Source organism: Balaenoptera musculus, chromosome 17 (assembly GCF_009873245.2).
Source record: "Balaenoptera musculus isolate JJ_BM4_2016_0621 chromosome 17, mBalMus1.pri.v3, whole genome shotgun sequence".
NCBI classification, from domain to species: domain Eukaryota; kingdom Metazoa; phylum Chordata; class Mammalia; order Artiodactyla; family Balaenopteridae; genus Balaenoptera; species Balaenoptera musculus.
This window is the reverse complement of record NC_045801.1, coordinates 51,515,621-51,531,391: the sequence shown is the minus strand read 5'-3', so window position 1 is coordinate 51,531,391 and position 15,771 is coordinate 51,515,621. Positions and strand designations below refer to the sequence as shown.

Sequence of the window (15,771 nt, the reverse complement as noted above, 5' to 3'; positions counted from 1 at the left end):
TACATCAGGGCCAAGGTGGACAGGTTCTTTCCTTTGCTTTGCCAACTTTCTGGCTAGGCAGCAATCAACCACCAGGGGGCATGATTGATCCCAGCAACCTCTTTTCCAGAGTATTGCTCCTTCCCCAGCAATTGTTTAGTAAAAGACTTAAGGCTGTCCCATAACCTGGAGAGATTGAAATCCACTGTGTTACTTATCCAGATAACCACTGCCTTAGTTGTCTTTTATTTTGTCTCATTTATTTTGTTTTTTTTAAATTGAAAATGAGGCACGTGTGCATATTTTTTTAAAGAGTTTTTATTAAAAAATTTATTTAGTGCTTACTACAAGCCAGTAATTTTATAATCACTTTACATGTATTAAATTTGTTTAATTCTCACAACAATCCTATGAGATGGCTTTTTAGAAATACGGAACAGAGATTTTCTAAGCAAAGAGTATATTCCAGTACCCATTTCCCAAAGCCCAGAGGCAAACACTCATAAGTTTTATGCATGCCATTCCAAATTTCTTTCTATGTGAAAAAAGTTTTATATATATGCATACGTTTATATCTAAACCAATAAATATAAATACACATAGTTGGTTTTATTTTTCTTGGAACAGTGAGATTATACTATGTATTGCCTAGAATTTGTCATTTTTATGTAATCTATTAAGATTTTTCTACATAAGTATATATAGATCTATATTATTTTAAAGCATATATTGTATCGCATTGTGTTGGATGTACCATAATTTAATCATCCCCCTTTTGTCCATATAGTTTATTTCTTTGCTATTTCAAGTAATGCTACAACAGACATCATTGTACATATATATTTGCTTCCTCATGCCAGAATTTCCTTACGTTGGATTCCCAGAAGTGAAATTGCTTTGTCAACAGCTGTGCAGGTTCTAGATTTTGATAGATATTAGCAGGTTGCTCTCTCATGCTCCAACAATGTATGAAAATTTTGTTCCTCTCCCTGTCCTCTCAGCTGTTTCTTTTTTCTTTCCTCATTGGAAGAATTAAGATTCTCCAAAATTTATTGTGACTGGTGTTTTGAATATAATAAAGGTGAGATTTACCAGTCACTGTTCTTGACTAGGTGGAGAACAGGCTATTATAGACACAGCATGTTTAACTGCCTAATGAGCAAGAAGTATCACTCCATTTGTGTTCCTATGAATTTCTGTAATATTTACATACAGTGCTAGAGAAGGGACAACACTGGAGCAATCTCACTAATGTTATTCTCCTCAGTAGAAAAGTACAGAGAAAGCAAGGAATAAGCAGCTATGACCCCTAGAAAAAATGCCAGTTATCTTCTTGATTCTGTTTACTCAGGGAATATCAGAATTAACATATTTGTCTGAACATAGAGAAAAATTTATTCATCAATTGAAAAAAATCATCAGTGTGTGTCCCTGTTCTGTGCAAGTATGGTTCAGGCCTCAGTACAAAAAATGTACTGAACAAAGTCCTTATCTTTAAGGATATTATAAGTAATAAAGATAAGTAGGAATTGTCTGTAAATAATTACACTTGAACATGTAAAATCACTTACCCAAGAACAATTGATTAGTGGCAAAATTAGTGCAGGAATCCAGGTCTTGGCTCTTTAGATATATAATAACTGTTTGTGAATGAATGCGCTAACTGTTGCTCATGTTCACCATTGCTACTGCCAATGTATATTGAAAATTAATTTCACACCAAGATAAATATGAACACAGAAATTTAGAGAGAGAAAAAAAGATACTACTTCTAGCTAAAGACATTTTAAAAGCTTAAAATGAATATTTGAATATTGGCCTTAAAGGATGGGAAAGATCTCAGCTTTTAGCAATTGGTGGGGAAGGGATGCTTTATCCATATAGAGAAGAGTAGGAACAAAGACACTGATAGAGAAAAGGACAAATAAGTTTGAAGAATTTTTAATCCAAACAAATGGGTTAGACCAAGATTGTAGAGAATCTTAAGTACCAGAGAAAAGAGTTTTCTAAAGATTCCAGAGCTACTAAGGGTTTGGGAAATGCATAGTGATAAGCATTTTTGTTCTAAATGTGCTATTACAGCAATGCTGACTTCTTAGTAGTTTCTCAGTGTTTTATTTTCCAGGAAGGAAAAAAAAAATGAGTGCGACAGCAAAATTAATTGCTTTTAAAAATGGTTTTAATTTTCACTTCCTCTATTTAAAAAATGGGAATAAAAACATGGCCCTGTTGTCCATGTGACAGTAAATAACTGGTGGGCTTGTTAAGGGTGGATCGGCACCTTTCATTGAGGAGTTTCATTCAGGAATGAAATAACTTAAGTACACCTAATGTATTTCACACACGCCCCTATACTTTCCATGAACAATTACTCTTGATCGTGCATTTTATGTCCCTGATCTTGTATTTTCCATATGTACAAGTGTGACCTAGAATCATATCACAGTCCTGCTCACCTAAGACAGCATCGTTATCACTGAGAACACTGTGTTATGTGTTGCAGGTGAAAGGATGCTGATCCAGCCACTTAGGTAGAAGGAACCAGTCCTGACATCAGGGTGTGGCTCACGTGATGAAGCCAGACCTTAGTCACAATGCTTGGAGATGATGAATCTCTTGTCGTCTCCAAATTCGCCAAGTTATTTCCTATCCAGTCGTGCCCGAAAGGAGAATTCAGATTGAGTCATGAAGAGCTTCCATCTTAACAAAGGGGTTCAGACCTTTTTATACATAAAAGCAGCTATCATTTATGATGAGTTAACCAGCCTTGTTTTGAGATTAATTATTATATTTCCAAAGAGAAAACATTAAATATTTTGAAGTTCAGCTATCATAAAGGAAACATCATATAAAATAATGACCACACAAGGATAATTCTAGGGTTATAAGATGTAGAACAGGATGGTGACAGATTTTATGAAAGGTATAAATCAGACCTGAGGGTGAGTATCCCAACAGGTATTATGATTTACGGTCTTGTGGATGTTCTGTCTTCCAAATGACTGTACCACTCAGCTTCTTGTCTCCATGCCATACCAGGGGTTAAATCCTTATCTTCTAAGAGCAATAGGTAAATTTAGAAAGGATTCTGTTAACTAGAACTAAGTGTAAAAGTACAGAGATGTAGAAATCTCAGACTTGATGAAAGAGTATGAACATTGCAAATTTTTTACTCTAAAGATTATGTATGTGGCTTATAATTTTCTCCTCCTCTTCCTCCAAGGTCCGGTTTATAGAGAATTAACTTCCTCTAAGGATGTATGACCCTCCTTCTTTGCAGGAGGCACTGCAGTAATGCTTTCATATGTATGACTAATCCTGGTGCCAACCATTCAAGTTGAATAATTATTTCCATTTAAGATGAGGAAATGAAGCTCTTGTTAAACTGGTTTTTAAGTAACAGAGCTGGGCTTAGAATTAGGCTTATCTGTTTCAAAGATTGGGCTCCTTTTACTGTGACAATTTATGATTTCCAAACTGTTTTCATATGTGTGATTTGATTTAATTTACACAGCAACCACGTGAAGATAATGGTATTCTACCCTTTCCCACTCCTTGATGCCAAGCTTCTTAAAAAGGATAGTCTCTACTCCTATATTCTCACTTATTTACTCAACCCACTCCAGTCTTATTTTCTACCCCACCAGGCCCTCGAAACCACTCTAGTTGCTAAGTCTAATGGATATATTTTCAGCTTTTTCATAACTCACCACAGTATTCACAGTAGATGTCCTCATCCTGTGCATTCTGTGATGACACTTTCTCTTTGGGCTCCTTTTACCATCCTGGCCTTTCCTCATTCTTCTTGCAAAGTCTTCTTCCACCCTTTAAAAGTTTTTTGGGGTCTGTTCTATTCTCTCTTCTAAAATATATACTTTCTTTTTAATGATATCATTCATATCAATAGCCAGAGAAGTAATCAGAAACCAACGAATGAAGGGCCTTGCATACGATGATGATAAACTTGTGTTTCATTCTAAAGGCAGAAGGAAGCCATTGAGAGATTTTTAGGAATAAGAGTAGTGAGGTTGCTGATAAAGATAGAGATTCCAGAAGAAGGAGAAAGATTAGGGGCAATAAGATTTTTGAGATAGTGTGACTGAGGTGCCTATGAGAAAATCAGGTAGTCATATTCACAGAAAGGAAGTGAAAGAATATGGATCTGAGGCTGGCGAAAGAGGTTTTGCCTGGAGCTGAAGATTTGCAAATAGTCTGCTTCTACGTGGTAGAAGGAAGTGTGGCCATGGATAAGGTTTTTGAAGTGGGACCTACTGAGTGAGAATAATACTCTGATGGAATCCTTGCTTAGTAGGTGTGTGTATATTTCTTTGCTCTTAGCTGAGAATGCCTACAATAAAAACCACACTAGTAAATACCCCACCTAATGCCCAGATCTTGGTTTCTAATACCATTCTCCCATAAAGAGAATCAGCGTTCCTTGGAGAAAAAGCTAATTCTAGGACTGGGGCAAGAAATATACAAGATGAGCTTAAACTGTCTTGTAATGCCAGAATATGAGGACATGAAAAACGAAACAAACAAAACAAAAAACCTGCAATGGTTGGGTATGTTAAAGGAGCACACAGGAGCCAACTGCAAGAGCCCTTAGTGGCTAAAGCTGGAACAATTTGAGCAACAAAATAAAGGAAGTTGTACTGAATTATCACCCCAAATATAAAATAAATGTAAAGTAAATATTTATGAGACCATCCTGGTCTAAATAAATGATTGGATAACTTAATAAATGAGGGAGAAGAGACAAATCTCCCTCGTAGAATAATTTGTGTAGATGCTCCATCCTCAAGGAGGGGAACCATATTCCCTACTTCTTAAGGGTAGGCTGTACATAGTGACTTCTTCCAAAGAGTACAATATGGGAAGAGGGGGCAGTACCTTCTCAGTGTGGAGAAATCTGGCAAACATTGCCTCAGCCAGGTGATCAAGATCAGCACAGTCATAAACTATGCTAATAGTATGTACCTTTGATATGATGGGATGCAAGTGGCTCCTTCTGCTTAGCTTGTGGAAGTGCAGAAGTAGTCTGCAGGGGTGACTGGGTGGGTGGGGGGGGTGAGGTGGGCACAGAGCCCTTCTCCAAGCTTCTGGATCTCAAGCTTCCAGTTCTTCCCTCTACATCCTTTAAGATTAAGACTCCTCCAACTCCATTCTCTCCCTCACTCCTGGGACTCAAAATACACAGCAGCAATGAGTCCCAGGAGGAGAGGAGAAAAGGGGAAAGGCTGAAAATGTATTCAAAGAAACAGTAATTAAAATTTTTCTAAATTTGGCAAAACACAAACCTACTGATTCAAGAAGCTGAGTGAACCCCAAACAAGAACAACCCAATGAAATCCAAGCCAAGACACATCATAGTCAAACTTCTGAAAGACAAAGACAAAAATGTCTGAAAGCTGTGACACTTGTGGGGGAAAAGCAATGTGAACAATGGTGGATTTCTCATTAGAAACCATGGCGTTCAGAAAGAAGGGGTGTAACATTTTTTTAATGCTAAAAGGAAAGAGATGTCCACTCCGAATTCTATATACAATGAAGATATTTTTCAAGAATGAAGGGCAATTCAAAACAGTCTCAGATGAATGAAAACTAAGAATTTGTGACCCATAGACCTACCCTAAAATAATGGCTGAACAAAGTTCTTGAAACAGAAAAGAAATGATAAAAGGAGTCTGAAACAACAGGAAAAGAACAATAAAAAAGGAGGAAAATATGGGTAAATACAATAGACTTTCTCCTCTTGATTTTGTAAATTATATTTGACAGTTGAAGCAAAAATTAATACTTGTCTGATGTGGTCCTTTCTGTATGCAGAGGAAATATTTAAGACAATTATATCATAAATAGGGAAGGTAAGGAGATTTTAAGAGAGGTAAGGTTTATACACTTCTCTAAAAGTTGTACAGCCACTCGGGAAAATAGTTTGCCAGTTTCTTAAAAAACTAAACATACCCTTACCATGCAACTCAAATTGCACTTCTAGGCATTTATCCCAGATAAATTAAAATTTATTTCCATGTAAAAACTGACACAAGTTTCCATAACAGTTTTTATTTATAATAGCCAAAAACTGGGGGAAAAAAACCCCAAAACCAAATGCCTTAAATAGGTGAGTGGTTAAACAAACAAGTATACACATACTGTGGAATACTACTCACCAATAAAGGGACAAATTATTTACATGCAACAACTTGTATGTATTACATGTGTCTCAAGGGAATTAAGCTGAATTAAAACAGCCAGTCTCAAAATGTCACATAATATACAATTCCTGTTAAATATTATTCACAAAATGGCAAAGTTACAGGAAGAACAGATTAGTATTTGCCAGAGGTTAGGGGATGGTGGGTGGGAAGAGAAGGGTGTGACTGTGAAGGGGTAGCACACTGGAGATCTTTGGATGATACGATAGTTCTTTACCTTGACTGTTGTGGTGGTTACACAAATAGGCACATGGGATAAACTAACACAGAACTACACACACACACAGTACCAATGTCACTTGTCTAATTCTAATGTTTCACTACAGCTATATAGATGTAACCCCTGGTGGAAACTGGGTGAAGAGTACATAGGAACTCTCTGTATTATTTTTGCAACTTCCTGTCAATCTAATTATTTCAAGATAAAAAGCTTTAAAAATTTATACCATGCTACGTGTGCCCACGTAGTAGTAATTGTAATAATAACTCATAAAATTTCTTCTAACATTTGAAGCCTGTGATCACAAGAAATGAAAAATTAATATTCTATTATATGTACATAGAGTTATAGAGAGCCATAAAAGACTTTCAACATAAAGACATAAATGCTATATTAGGGTAAAATTTCCTCAGAGAATTGGAATAGAAATAACATTTCCAGAAAAAAAAATAAGGAACAACATAATTTCCTTCTGTTTATGTATTTGTAATTGAATAGTGGTAGTGTCTTAGTGAGCTCGGGTTTCTGTAACAAAATGGTATAGACTGGGTGGCTTGAACAACAGGAATTGATTTCTTACAGTTTTGGAGGCATGGAAGTCCAAAATCAGGGTGCCATCCAATTTGGTTCCCCGGTGAAGGCTCTCTTCCTCATGTGTAGACACCTGCCTTCTCATTATGTCCTCACGTAGCAGACGGAGAGAGAGCAAGCTCTCTGGTGTCTATTCCTATAAGGACACTAATCCCATCATGTAGGCCCCGTGCTTCATGGCCTCACTTAAACCTAATTAATAACCCCAAAGGCCCCATCTCCTTATACCATCACATTGGGGGTTAGGGCTTCAACATGAATTTTAGGGGGACAAAAATCTGTCTTTAGCAAGTGGGTATTCAGATACTTCATTGGATAATTTAATTTGACTGATTTAACAGGTTCATTTTAAATACTGACATTCACAATATACCAGAAATATTTTTGCAGTATTTAAACTTATAATAAAAGTTTTTATATATCAACTTAAATGAGTTAGTGCATAGCTTCAACAATTGTTTTATGTTGTTCCAGGGCAATGCTCTTCAAACTTGCTGCCTTACCCCACCTGGGAGGTCACTTCCCTAGAAAGTCATTGTAGTTAATTACCCTGACTCCTTGCATTTAGCCCAATCCTTATCTCTGTTCCTGAACCAATCCAACCTTGACACTTTTCTTGATAACTTCCCAGCTCTGCGCTGCTTTATCACATGTACATTCTGATCAGTGACTTCTTTTGCTCTAATCCATCAGTAAGATTCTATTTGTTTGAGATCTTCTAGAAATTTATTGAAATCTGTTTCCCTTATGTCACCGTATTGATGAATGTTTTCCTTTTCATATACCTTGAATATTAATATGGTTTGGGGAGGGTCAAATAGTGCAGGTATATGCTCAGCCCAAAATCTGACGAGAGAATCCTAAAAGGATTTGTAAAATTCTCTGGCTTTTACCTGTGCCCACTATCTTTGTAGCTGTGTCTTCAGAAAGGACCTGACACCTTTCTTCTGCACTTAACATCACCTGTGTTCTCAGAAGACCTCTCTCTCTTTGTCTAACTATATCGTGCCAAAGTGCTCAGGGAATGACAGTCGTTTCTCAGCTGTTGCTAATGACACTTAAGTACTTAAAATTTTTATCCATAGAACAGTTCCTCTAACTCACCAAATTATGTCTCTACATTATCTGACCATTTAGCAACTGTTATATTAGCCCAGAATGTGGTAGTTATCAAATAAGAAATGTAATTTAGTTAGCTTCAAGATCCTTAAATAAGTTTGGGAGCAAAAGGAAAAAGGTCAGTGCTAACTCCAAAAGGAAATGTTAAAACATCTTCTGGCTGGAGCTGCTTTATCTGAATGCAACATGGAGCTGGGGCTTTGGCTGTGGGGTCCCAGCCCTGCCCCTTTCCAGGAGTGTGACCTTGGATGAGGCATGGAACCCCTCAAAGCCTCAGTTTCTTATGTGTAAAGTGGTGGTAAAAATGGTCCTTAGAGCACTGACTTGTGGAGAGGCTTGAATGGGAACATGCATGTAATGCATATAATGTATTGCATGTATGTAATATAATGTAGTGTAATGCATGTAATGCCTGGCACATAGCAACAACCTCAAGAAGCGTTGGCATTTTAAAAAATTATTATTTTTACAACCTAAAATTTTTGAAATAGAGTCATTTACTCTTACAATTTCAGGTGACTTCATGATTTTCACAGGTGCCAATATCAAAGTTACAGAAGAAAATATTTAGAAGGGGCTAGAAGTGAAGATGTTTGTCTAGACCATGAGTGGGAGAAAAATTAACCCAACAGAGTGGGCACTAGTTTTGGCTCTGTTGCTACTGATAAGCACAATTATTTAAAACATGAGGAGTTTGAGCTAGGTTAGCACCCAGATGTCTTTAAACTCAAATGTTACTCAAGCAACGCCAGTAGAGATTTCCTCCCTAACCACTGGAGGCAGGGCCCTAGAGGTCTATCAAGATCATACTCTGGAAAGAGCAAGCTGTCTTCTGGGCACATTATCCCCCCGCCATTCCAAACAGCCAATAATAATTATATACCTGGTGCCTATGTGACAGAGATGACGGAGGGACAGGAAAGATACCCCTCTCCCCTGCCATGGGCCAAATCCTGAGTCTCACTTCATTTTCTGAACAAAACTGTGAGAACTGCTACTGTTGTCCCATCTTAGAAACAAGGCCACTTAAATGAGTTGAAATAAAATAATTCAATCTCCATAGCCCTTGCTCTTTGCAATAGAGGGCCTAGACTCTCTATTAACATTAAAAAAAAAAGAGCACTCCAGACACACATGTGCACACATACACATGTGCACATCCCCACACACACTGTACAAGCATAGGCTTGAGTGTTACGTGTGGGCTAAATTCTCACAACATTGACTTTGGTTGCCCCCGTCAGCGCTGGTCTCATAGTCCTCTGCACATTGGGAATGTTGGCGGCTCATATGCTGTTACATTACCGGGGTGCTGTGGGGGAACAATTAAACATCTGGAGTCTGCTAAGGATTATTAAGTGCTGGCAATTCCCCTCTCAGGTAATAGCTTTTGAGCCATAAGGGGACAGTTAAATAAGCACTTCCATTTTAATATAATTTTCAAGAGATAAAAAGGGTTCTAAAATTCCATAATGTCCAAATTTGGTACTGCTGTTTGGGGGAGTGAAGAAACTTTATAGGCATGTGCTTTTTATAAAGGGATAATTGCCTTCTTCTAAACTTCTTTAGCTAAAAATTTTATTGGGGTACATTGCAGAAGCTCAATTGCGATGCAGGAGACTCTTATCCTGCTGGAAATGCATTCTTGCACAGGAAGTCAGTAACCCTTGCAGCCAGACTCCAGTGACAGTGCTTCTAAGTGGCCAGGTTCATTTTCATCCAGTGAAAGGTGTTCTTTTCAAGCCTAAATTGTGCAGTGGTTGAGTCCCATCACTGCCAAACGTGGAGGACCTTGTCTCATCGCTTGGCTGTCCCTTCCGTCTTCTGAGCCGCCACCTCAGCCTCTTGGCCGCCTCTTTCCCCTCAGCTCTTAAATGTGTTCTCTTCTCTCCCATCTTAAAAAACAACAAAAAGACAAAAAAAACACCAAAACTGAAAGTCCAAAGCTCCTCTGGCCCCCGGGTCTCCATACAGTTACCTTCCCCTGCTTTATAGTTTAAACTCTTTTAAAAAACAAAACAATTAAACCAAAAACCTCTGTACTTCCCATTCATTTTAAACACACAGTGGTCAGGTTTCTGGCTTCTCCCCTTTCCCTTCCACAAGCAAACTCCACTGAACATGTTTTGTGATGCCAGATGACCTCTTAGTGGCTGCATCCTGAGAACACCTTGTTTCAATGTCCACCTTGACTTTCCTGTGGCCTTTAACCCCTTCTTCCTAGAATTCTCTTCCCTGGTTTTCTTCCTACCATCTGGTCATTCCTTCTCAGGTTCTATCAAGGTCCTTAAATGGTGGGGTTCCCCAGAGTTCTCAGGACAGGACTCTTGACATACACTCTAGAATGTGGTCTCAAGCATTGCCAAGACATCTGCTTCCACCTTTAAACTAGCACCCCCTGCCCCTGCTCCCTAAATGTCTCTGGTCCACAGCTGTCTCTTCAGGACTTAGATGTCCGAGGCCTATTTGGCATCTCCTCCTGGGCATCTAAACTCATTCGGTCCAAAACATCAGCTCCCACTACAACCCGTTCTTCCTCCAGTGCTCTCATCTCAATAAATGGCTCCAGCTTCTAACTGTTAAACCTAGAAACCTATGTGTCATCCTTGACAACTAAACACAGCATAATCTGAGCGTTAAGAGAAAAGTTTCAGAAGCAGACTGTCTGAGTTTGATTCTCAGCCCTCTTCATTTGTTAGCTGTGTCGTTATGGGTGAGATTTTTACCTGTCTGGGCCTCCAGTTCCTCATCTGTAAAACGGAGGTAATAATAGTACCTATCATCATCACAGTGTAATTATCATGATTAAATAAAATAACTTTTGTAAAGCACTTTACTATTTAAGTGTTGGCTTACCTCTTATCCTGTTTTAATGCATATTCTATCTACATAGATCATAATTCCCCGTGTCCTTGAAGTATTCAGCGTCTCCCATTGCCCTCAATCCAAATTCCTCATCTTGCCTTTCAGGACCCTGCACGTTCAGCCTGGGCCCCACCTCCAATGCTCAGCAGGCAAAAGAACATCCTTGTTCCTGGCCCTCTTGTCTCTGGGGCTTTTCACATGCTTTCCCTTCTGCCTGGAAGCACTCTTTCCCAGCCACCGCTTTTGCCTGGACAACTCCTTCTCATTCTGCAAGTTGCAGCCTGAAGGTCACTCCCTAGGAAGTCTGATCCCAGACTGGTTTAGTGCCCAGCTCTGAATCCCCACACCACCCTGTAATCTCCTTTATGCAGCCTGTATGCTGCATTGCAATGTACCAGTACCTCCCTTAAACTGTATTTTCTGTGAAGGAAGCGACTGTGTCTCTCTTACTTCTTGACCTCATTGCTTGGAATATCCTGGGTAGAGCTTATATTGAATAGAGAAATCACGTAAAGTGTCAACCTATGGACTCTTGGGGTTCTGGGAGGGGAAAAGGCTAGAAAGTTGACTATCTGCTCTCATAGGAGGAAAAAAAACCAGAATATTTTAATTTTTAATACATAAAACATTTTAATATTAAAATTAATATTTTTATTTTATTTTTATTTATTTTTAAATATTTAAAACTTTGAATACTCAACGATGGGCTTCATCAAAGATTTAAATAGTCAGTTTTTGAAGTAGAATGAAACCCTTTAGGTCTGTGTTTCTCAACTTTTTAAGCCCATAGTCCATTATGAGAAACAAAACAATTTAACACCCTCATTACTCTCTGCCCCACCCACCACATTTGGCCATTACTGTGTAAGGGTCATCTTCTGTGTGGTCCCGCCAGTCAGGTATTATAACTGTGAACATGGTTTTTCAAACTATGGTACCCTCTGAGAGTCAGATATTTTACCTCACCTACATCTCTCAAAACCCAGAGTTTAAAATAAAAGGAGAGATATATTTCCTTAATGAAAGTGTGTGTGCCTGAAATGTGGAGGTTTTGTTTTGTTTTGTTTTTTGTTTTTTACCTGAGGGATGCTTCTTATTCTCATGCAACTGTTTTCCTAATGATTGAGCCCTCTTCTACACCAGGTGCAGTTACATGATAGACAATGTGATTCTACTGATGAACGGTGCATTGCAAAAAAAATCTGTGAAAGAAATTCTGGTGAAGTGCCACCCGTTGGGCCGTTTCACAGAAATGGAAGCAGTCAACATTGCAGAGACACCTTCTGATCTCTTTAATGCCATTCTGGTTGAAACACCATTAGGTATGAATGCATAAATAATTGCACAGCTGCTTGTGTATGTTATCACAGTATTAGAAAATGCACTTTCAATTCATAATTTTCTCCATGAATATAGTGTCATACTATACGGATTCCTAGAAGTGAAATGGACATTAAAGAATCATCTGGTCCAGCTCCCTTATTTTTCAGATCAAGACAATGAAGTATACCAGATCACATGCAAACCATTTGTAGCTGAGAAGGAGCTAGGGCTCATCTCCCAACCTCCAAACCCCTGTACTTTGTTCCTCACCATAGCAAATAAATGATAGAACTTGTAATTTTTCAAAAAATTAATTTTCTAGCTGGGTTTTATATGTTTAGTTCCTTTTCATTTTAAATTTCTGTCTTAATAAGGCTGCATATAGGAAACATTTTGTTTTAGGAAATTTAAGAATGCCATTTTTCTGAGATGCTCAGGAGTGTCTGTCTAATGACCTGAAGCAATGATGAAATAAGTAATAATTTCATTATAATTTGGCACTGACAACAGTTGGAGCATTTAAAATACTAATGGGATAATTTTATACAGTTATTGTCAGGAAACCTGGATTATAGTTATTCACTGTTAATCATTCATCAAAATAGTTGCTGTTTAAAACAAATTTTAAAAAGAAAAAAATTACATCATTATTAAGTGTCCAGTGCTAATGGAGCATAGCATGGCAGAAAGAGGGTGAGTCTGAAAGCAGATATCCCTAAGCATGACAGGCTCTGCCCACCACCAACCAGGTGACTTGTAACAATTCATTTCACTCCAGTTTGCTCATTTTAAAAACAATAATATCTTACTATAACAGAGTTTTGAAAACTAAGACGGTTTTAATACAACTCAATGCTTGGCACATAGTAAGGTTGCAAATGGTAAATATTACTGTTATCTAAAGGCGGGAGTCAGGGGGGCTTCAAAAAGTAAACCATAAGATGAGTAGTTCCAGGTTGTGAGGATTAAATAAGTTCAAGTATATCCAGTGTTTGGTGACGGCTTGCACAGAGCAAATGCTTCCTAAGTCATCACCCTTCTTGTCACCATCACTGTTAGCCTCACCGAGTCTGTGGATTGCCACTGCACAGTCTCCTAGTTAGGGGTGGGCAGAGGGTGGTGCGTTCAGGAGACATTTTCTACAGTTTATAATCATGTTTTGATTAATTTATTTTGTACAATAATTTCTGCTTTCAGCTCCGTTCTTTCAAGACTGTATGTCCGAAAATACTCTAGACGAACTGAATATTGAAATACTGCGCAATAAACTGTACAAGGTAACTGTTTCCCCCAATATTATGTTCTTCTTTATTACATAATACATCATAACCAGAGTTCTTTATTAAATGTTACTTGCTTGTTAGCCAGCTGCTGAATTATGAAGCTAGGCATACTGGGGACAAAGTTCTTTTAGTCCTGGCCTGTCTTCTAGTTAAATACATGTATGTCAACTTCTCCCAGCCAGCAAGATCCTTGAGAGGATCCCATGCTTCTCTGTATCCTTAACTCTTTACATGGTGCCTGGAACATAAAAGGTGTCAACTGGATGGATGGATGGATGGATGGATGGATGGATGATGGGTGGGTGGATAGATGAGTGCGGTGAACCATATGAATCCATTTCAAAAGAAGCAGCATACATAGTGAACCTTGTGTTATGTAGTGTCCATCTCTGTCCTCAATCCTGTTAACAGAGTCCCTGAATTTCACAGTTAACCTGTCCACACAATTTTAATCTACTGACAGTGTGCAGCATACCAAGATGACCATCTGTGGACACAACATCATAGGCACCACTTTGTATAACCTGACCAGCTGTCTGTCTGGACTATGCTGCCGCCATTTGAGTCACTCTGTGTAATAAGGGCTGAGCAAAATCTATCCATTTTCACTCACACCACTACAGCATCTTTGGGCACTCTCATAGAGTACCTGAATGAATATATATATATATATATATATATTCATATATATATATTCATATATGTATACATTGCCATGCTGTATATCTAGCTTCTTATGCTGAAACATGTGGGCCTCTCAAAAGCATTGCATTGCAGCAGTTTTCCTTTTTATATAAAGACTTACGGGCTTAGAGGAAGCATCCCTGAGATATAGCTAACAGAAGGCACTGTTTTAAGCATTTATAGGCATTAGATCACTTAATCCACCCAGCAAAACTATGTGCCATCCGCATTTCTCAGATGAGAAAACTGAAGCATGGAGAGGTAAATTTACTTGGCAGAAGTCAGTTAGCTAGTAAGTAACAGATTTGGGATTCAAACACAGGCTGCCTCTACAGCCTAGACTCTGCCTTTCCAGTGTATCTTCCATGCTCAATGCCATCCCAAATGTGTCTCCTGAACACTAGGAGACATTAAATATCAGCATAGGACCAAATCTAGACTTATTTGCAGAGTTCATAAGAGAGTTTGGCACTCTTGTTAGAATAGCAAGAATCAACAGTGTGAAATAATCCAAGAGGCATGCAAAAAAGTGCTTGTTGAGTAATTATAAGCTATGATAAGTACAATTTTGTTCTTTTATGGAGTTCCTTTTTTAGGCTGTGCAATGTGCTTCAAGGTGAAAGTTTGCACCAAATTTATTATAAAATATCTCCCTAGGGGAGAAGTAACTCAATTTCCATTAAAGAGTTTAATAACCCATGAAAAGCTGATCTAGAAATTTCCAAAAGAAAAATATATTCATTTTCTTGCCTTATGATCTTTCTTCTTTTTAAGTCTTACATCGAGTCATTCTATAAATTCTGTAAGAATCATGGTGATGTCACAGCAGAAATTATGTGTCCCATTCTTGAGGTAAGAAAGAGTCCTTGAATTTTTTTATGTCAAATAATGTGCTTATACACTTTCCATTTATATAATCCTACCAATTTTTTAAATCTTAGAAGTTCTTTTATTTAGAAATAAAATAGCAGTATATTTTATTATACATATATCATTTGATGTCTTCAGTTAAAAGAGGTATTTTCTTAGTTTTCTACATAGAAGAGTTATTTTTGAATTAGAAAAGAATGCTTTTGATAGAAGTTTGATCATGATTCACTTTGATGTAGTATGAAGAAAGTAGATTATAATTAGTTAAAAATTTAGCATGCTTTGGACAATTGGTGCACTATAGGTACTCTTATAATAATCACCAACTTCCCTCCCAAAATTGGGCAGCTGGGGACCCCCACAACTTGGCAACAAAGTCTACTGTGGGCATGGTTCCTTATATAAATCCTAAAATAAAGGTTGCCCCAAACAACCGTTGAGCATCCCCGCTCTTGGCAAGAAGATTCTATGGGTAGTGATTCACAGTTGCCATGCCCACTTAAACCTCACAATGTGTCAGATGCCACCATTGGTTCCAACCTCTCTAATTGATGTTATATTCTCTTTAATTCCTCTTTATCATCACAGATTTCATCTGTGCCCACAGGCCCTCTTGCTT

The 15,771-nt window shown here is 38.0% G+C and overlaps 1 protein-coding gene across 2 annotated transcripts in view; it reads left to right on the top strand.

Annotated features, from left to right (window-relative positions):
* Window positions 1-15,771, top strand: part of ATP6V0D2 (ATPase H+ transporting V0 subunit d2) — a 46,660-nt gene that overhangs the window by 21,809 nt on the left and 9,080 nt on the right. Inside the window, exons 3-5 of one of the 2 annotated variants that reach the window (XM_036829802.1) lie at window positions 12,136-12,314; window positions 13,513-13,592; window positions 15,057-15,134. In XM_036829802.1, coding sequence (XP_036685697.1) covers window positions 12,136-12,314; window positions 13,513-13,592; window positions 15,057-15,134 — 337 coding nt within the window. The remainder of the gene's footprint in view (window positions 1-12,135; window positions 12,315-13,512; window positions 13,593-15,056; window positions 15,135-15,771) is intronic. The other variant, XM_036829803.1, reaches the window with a different exon arrangement.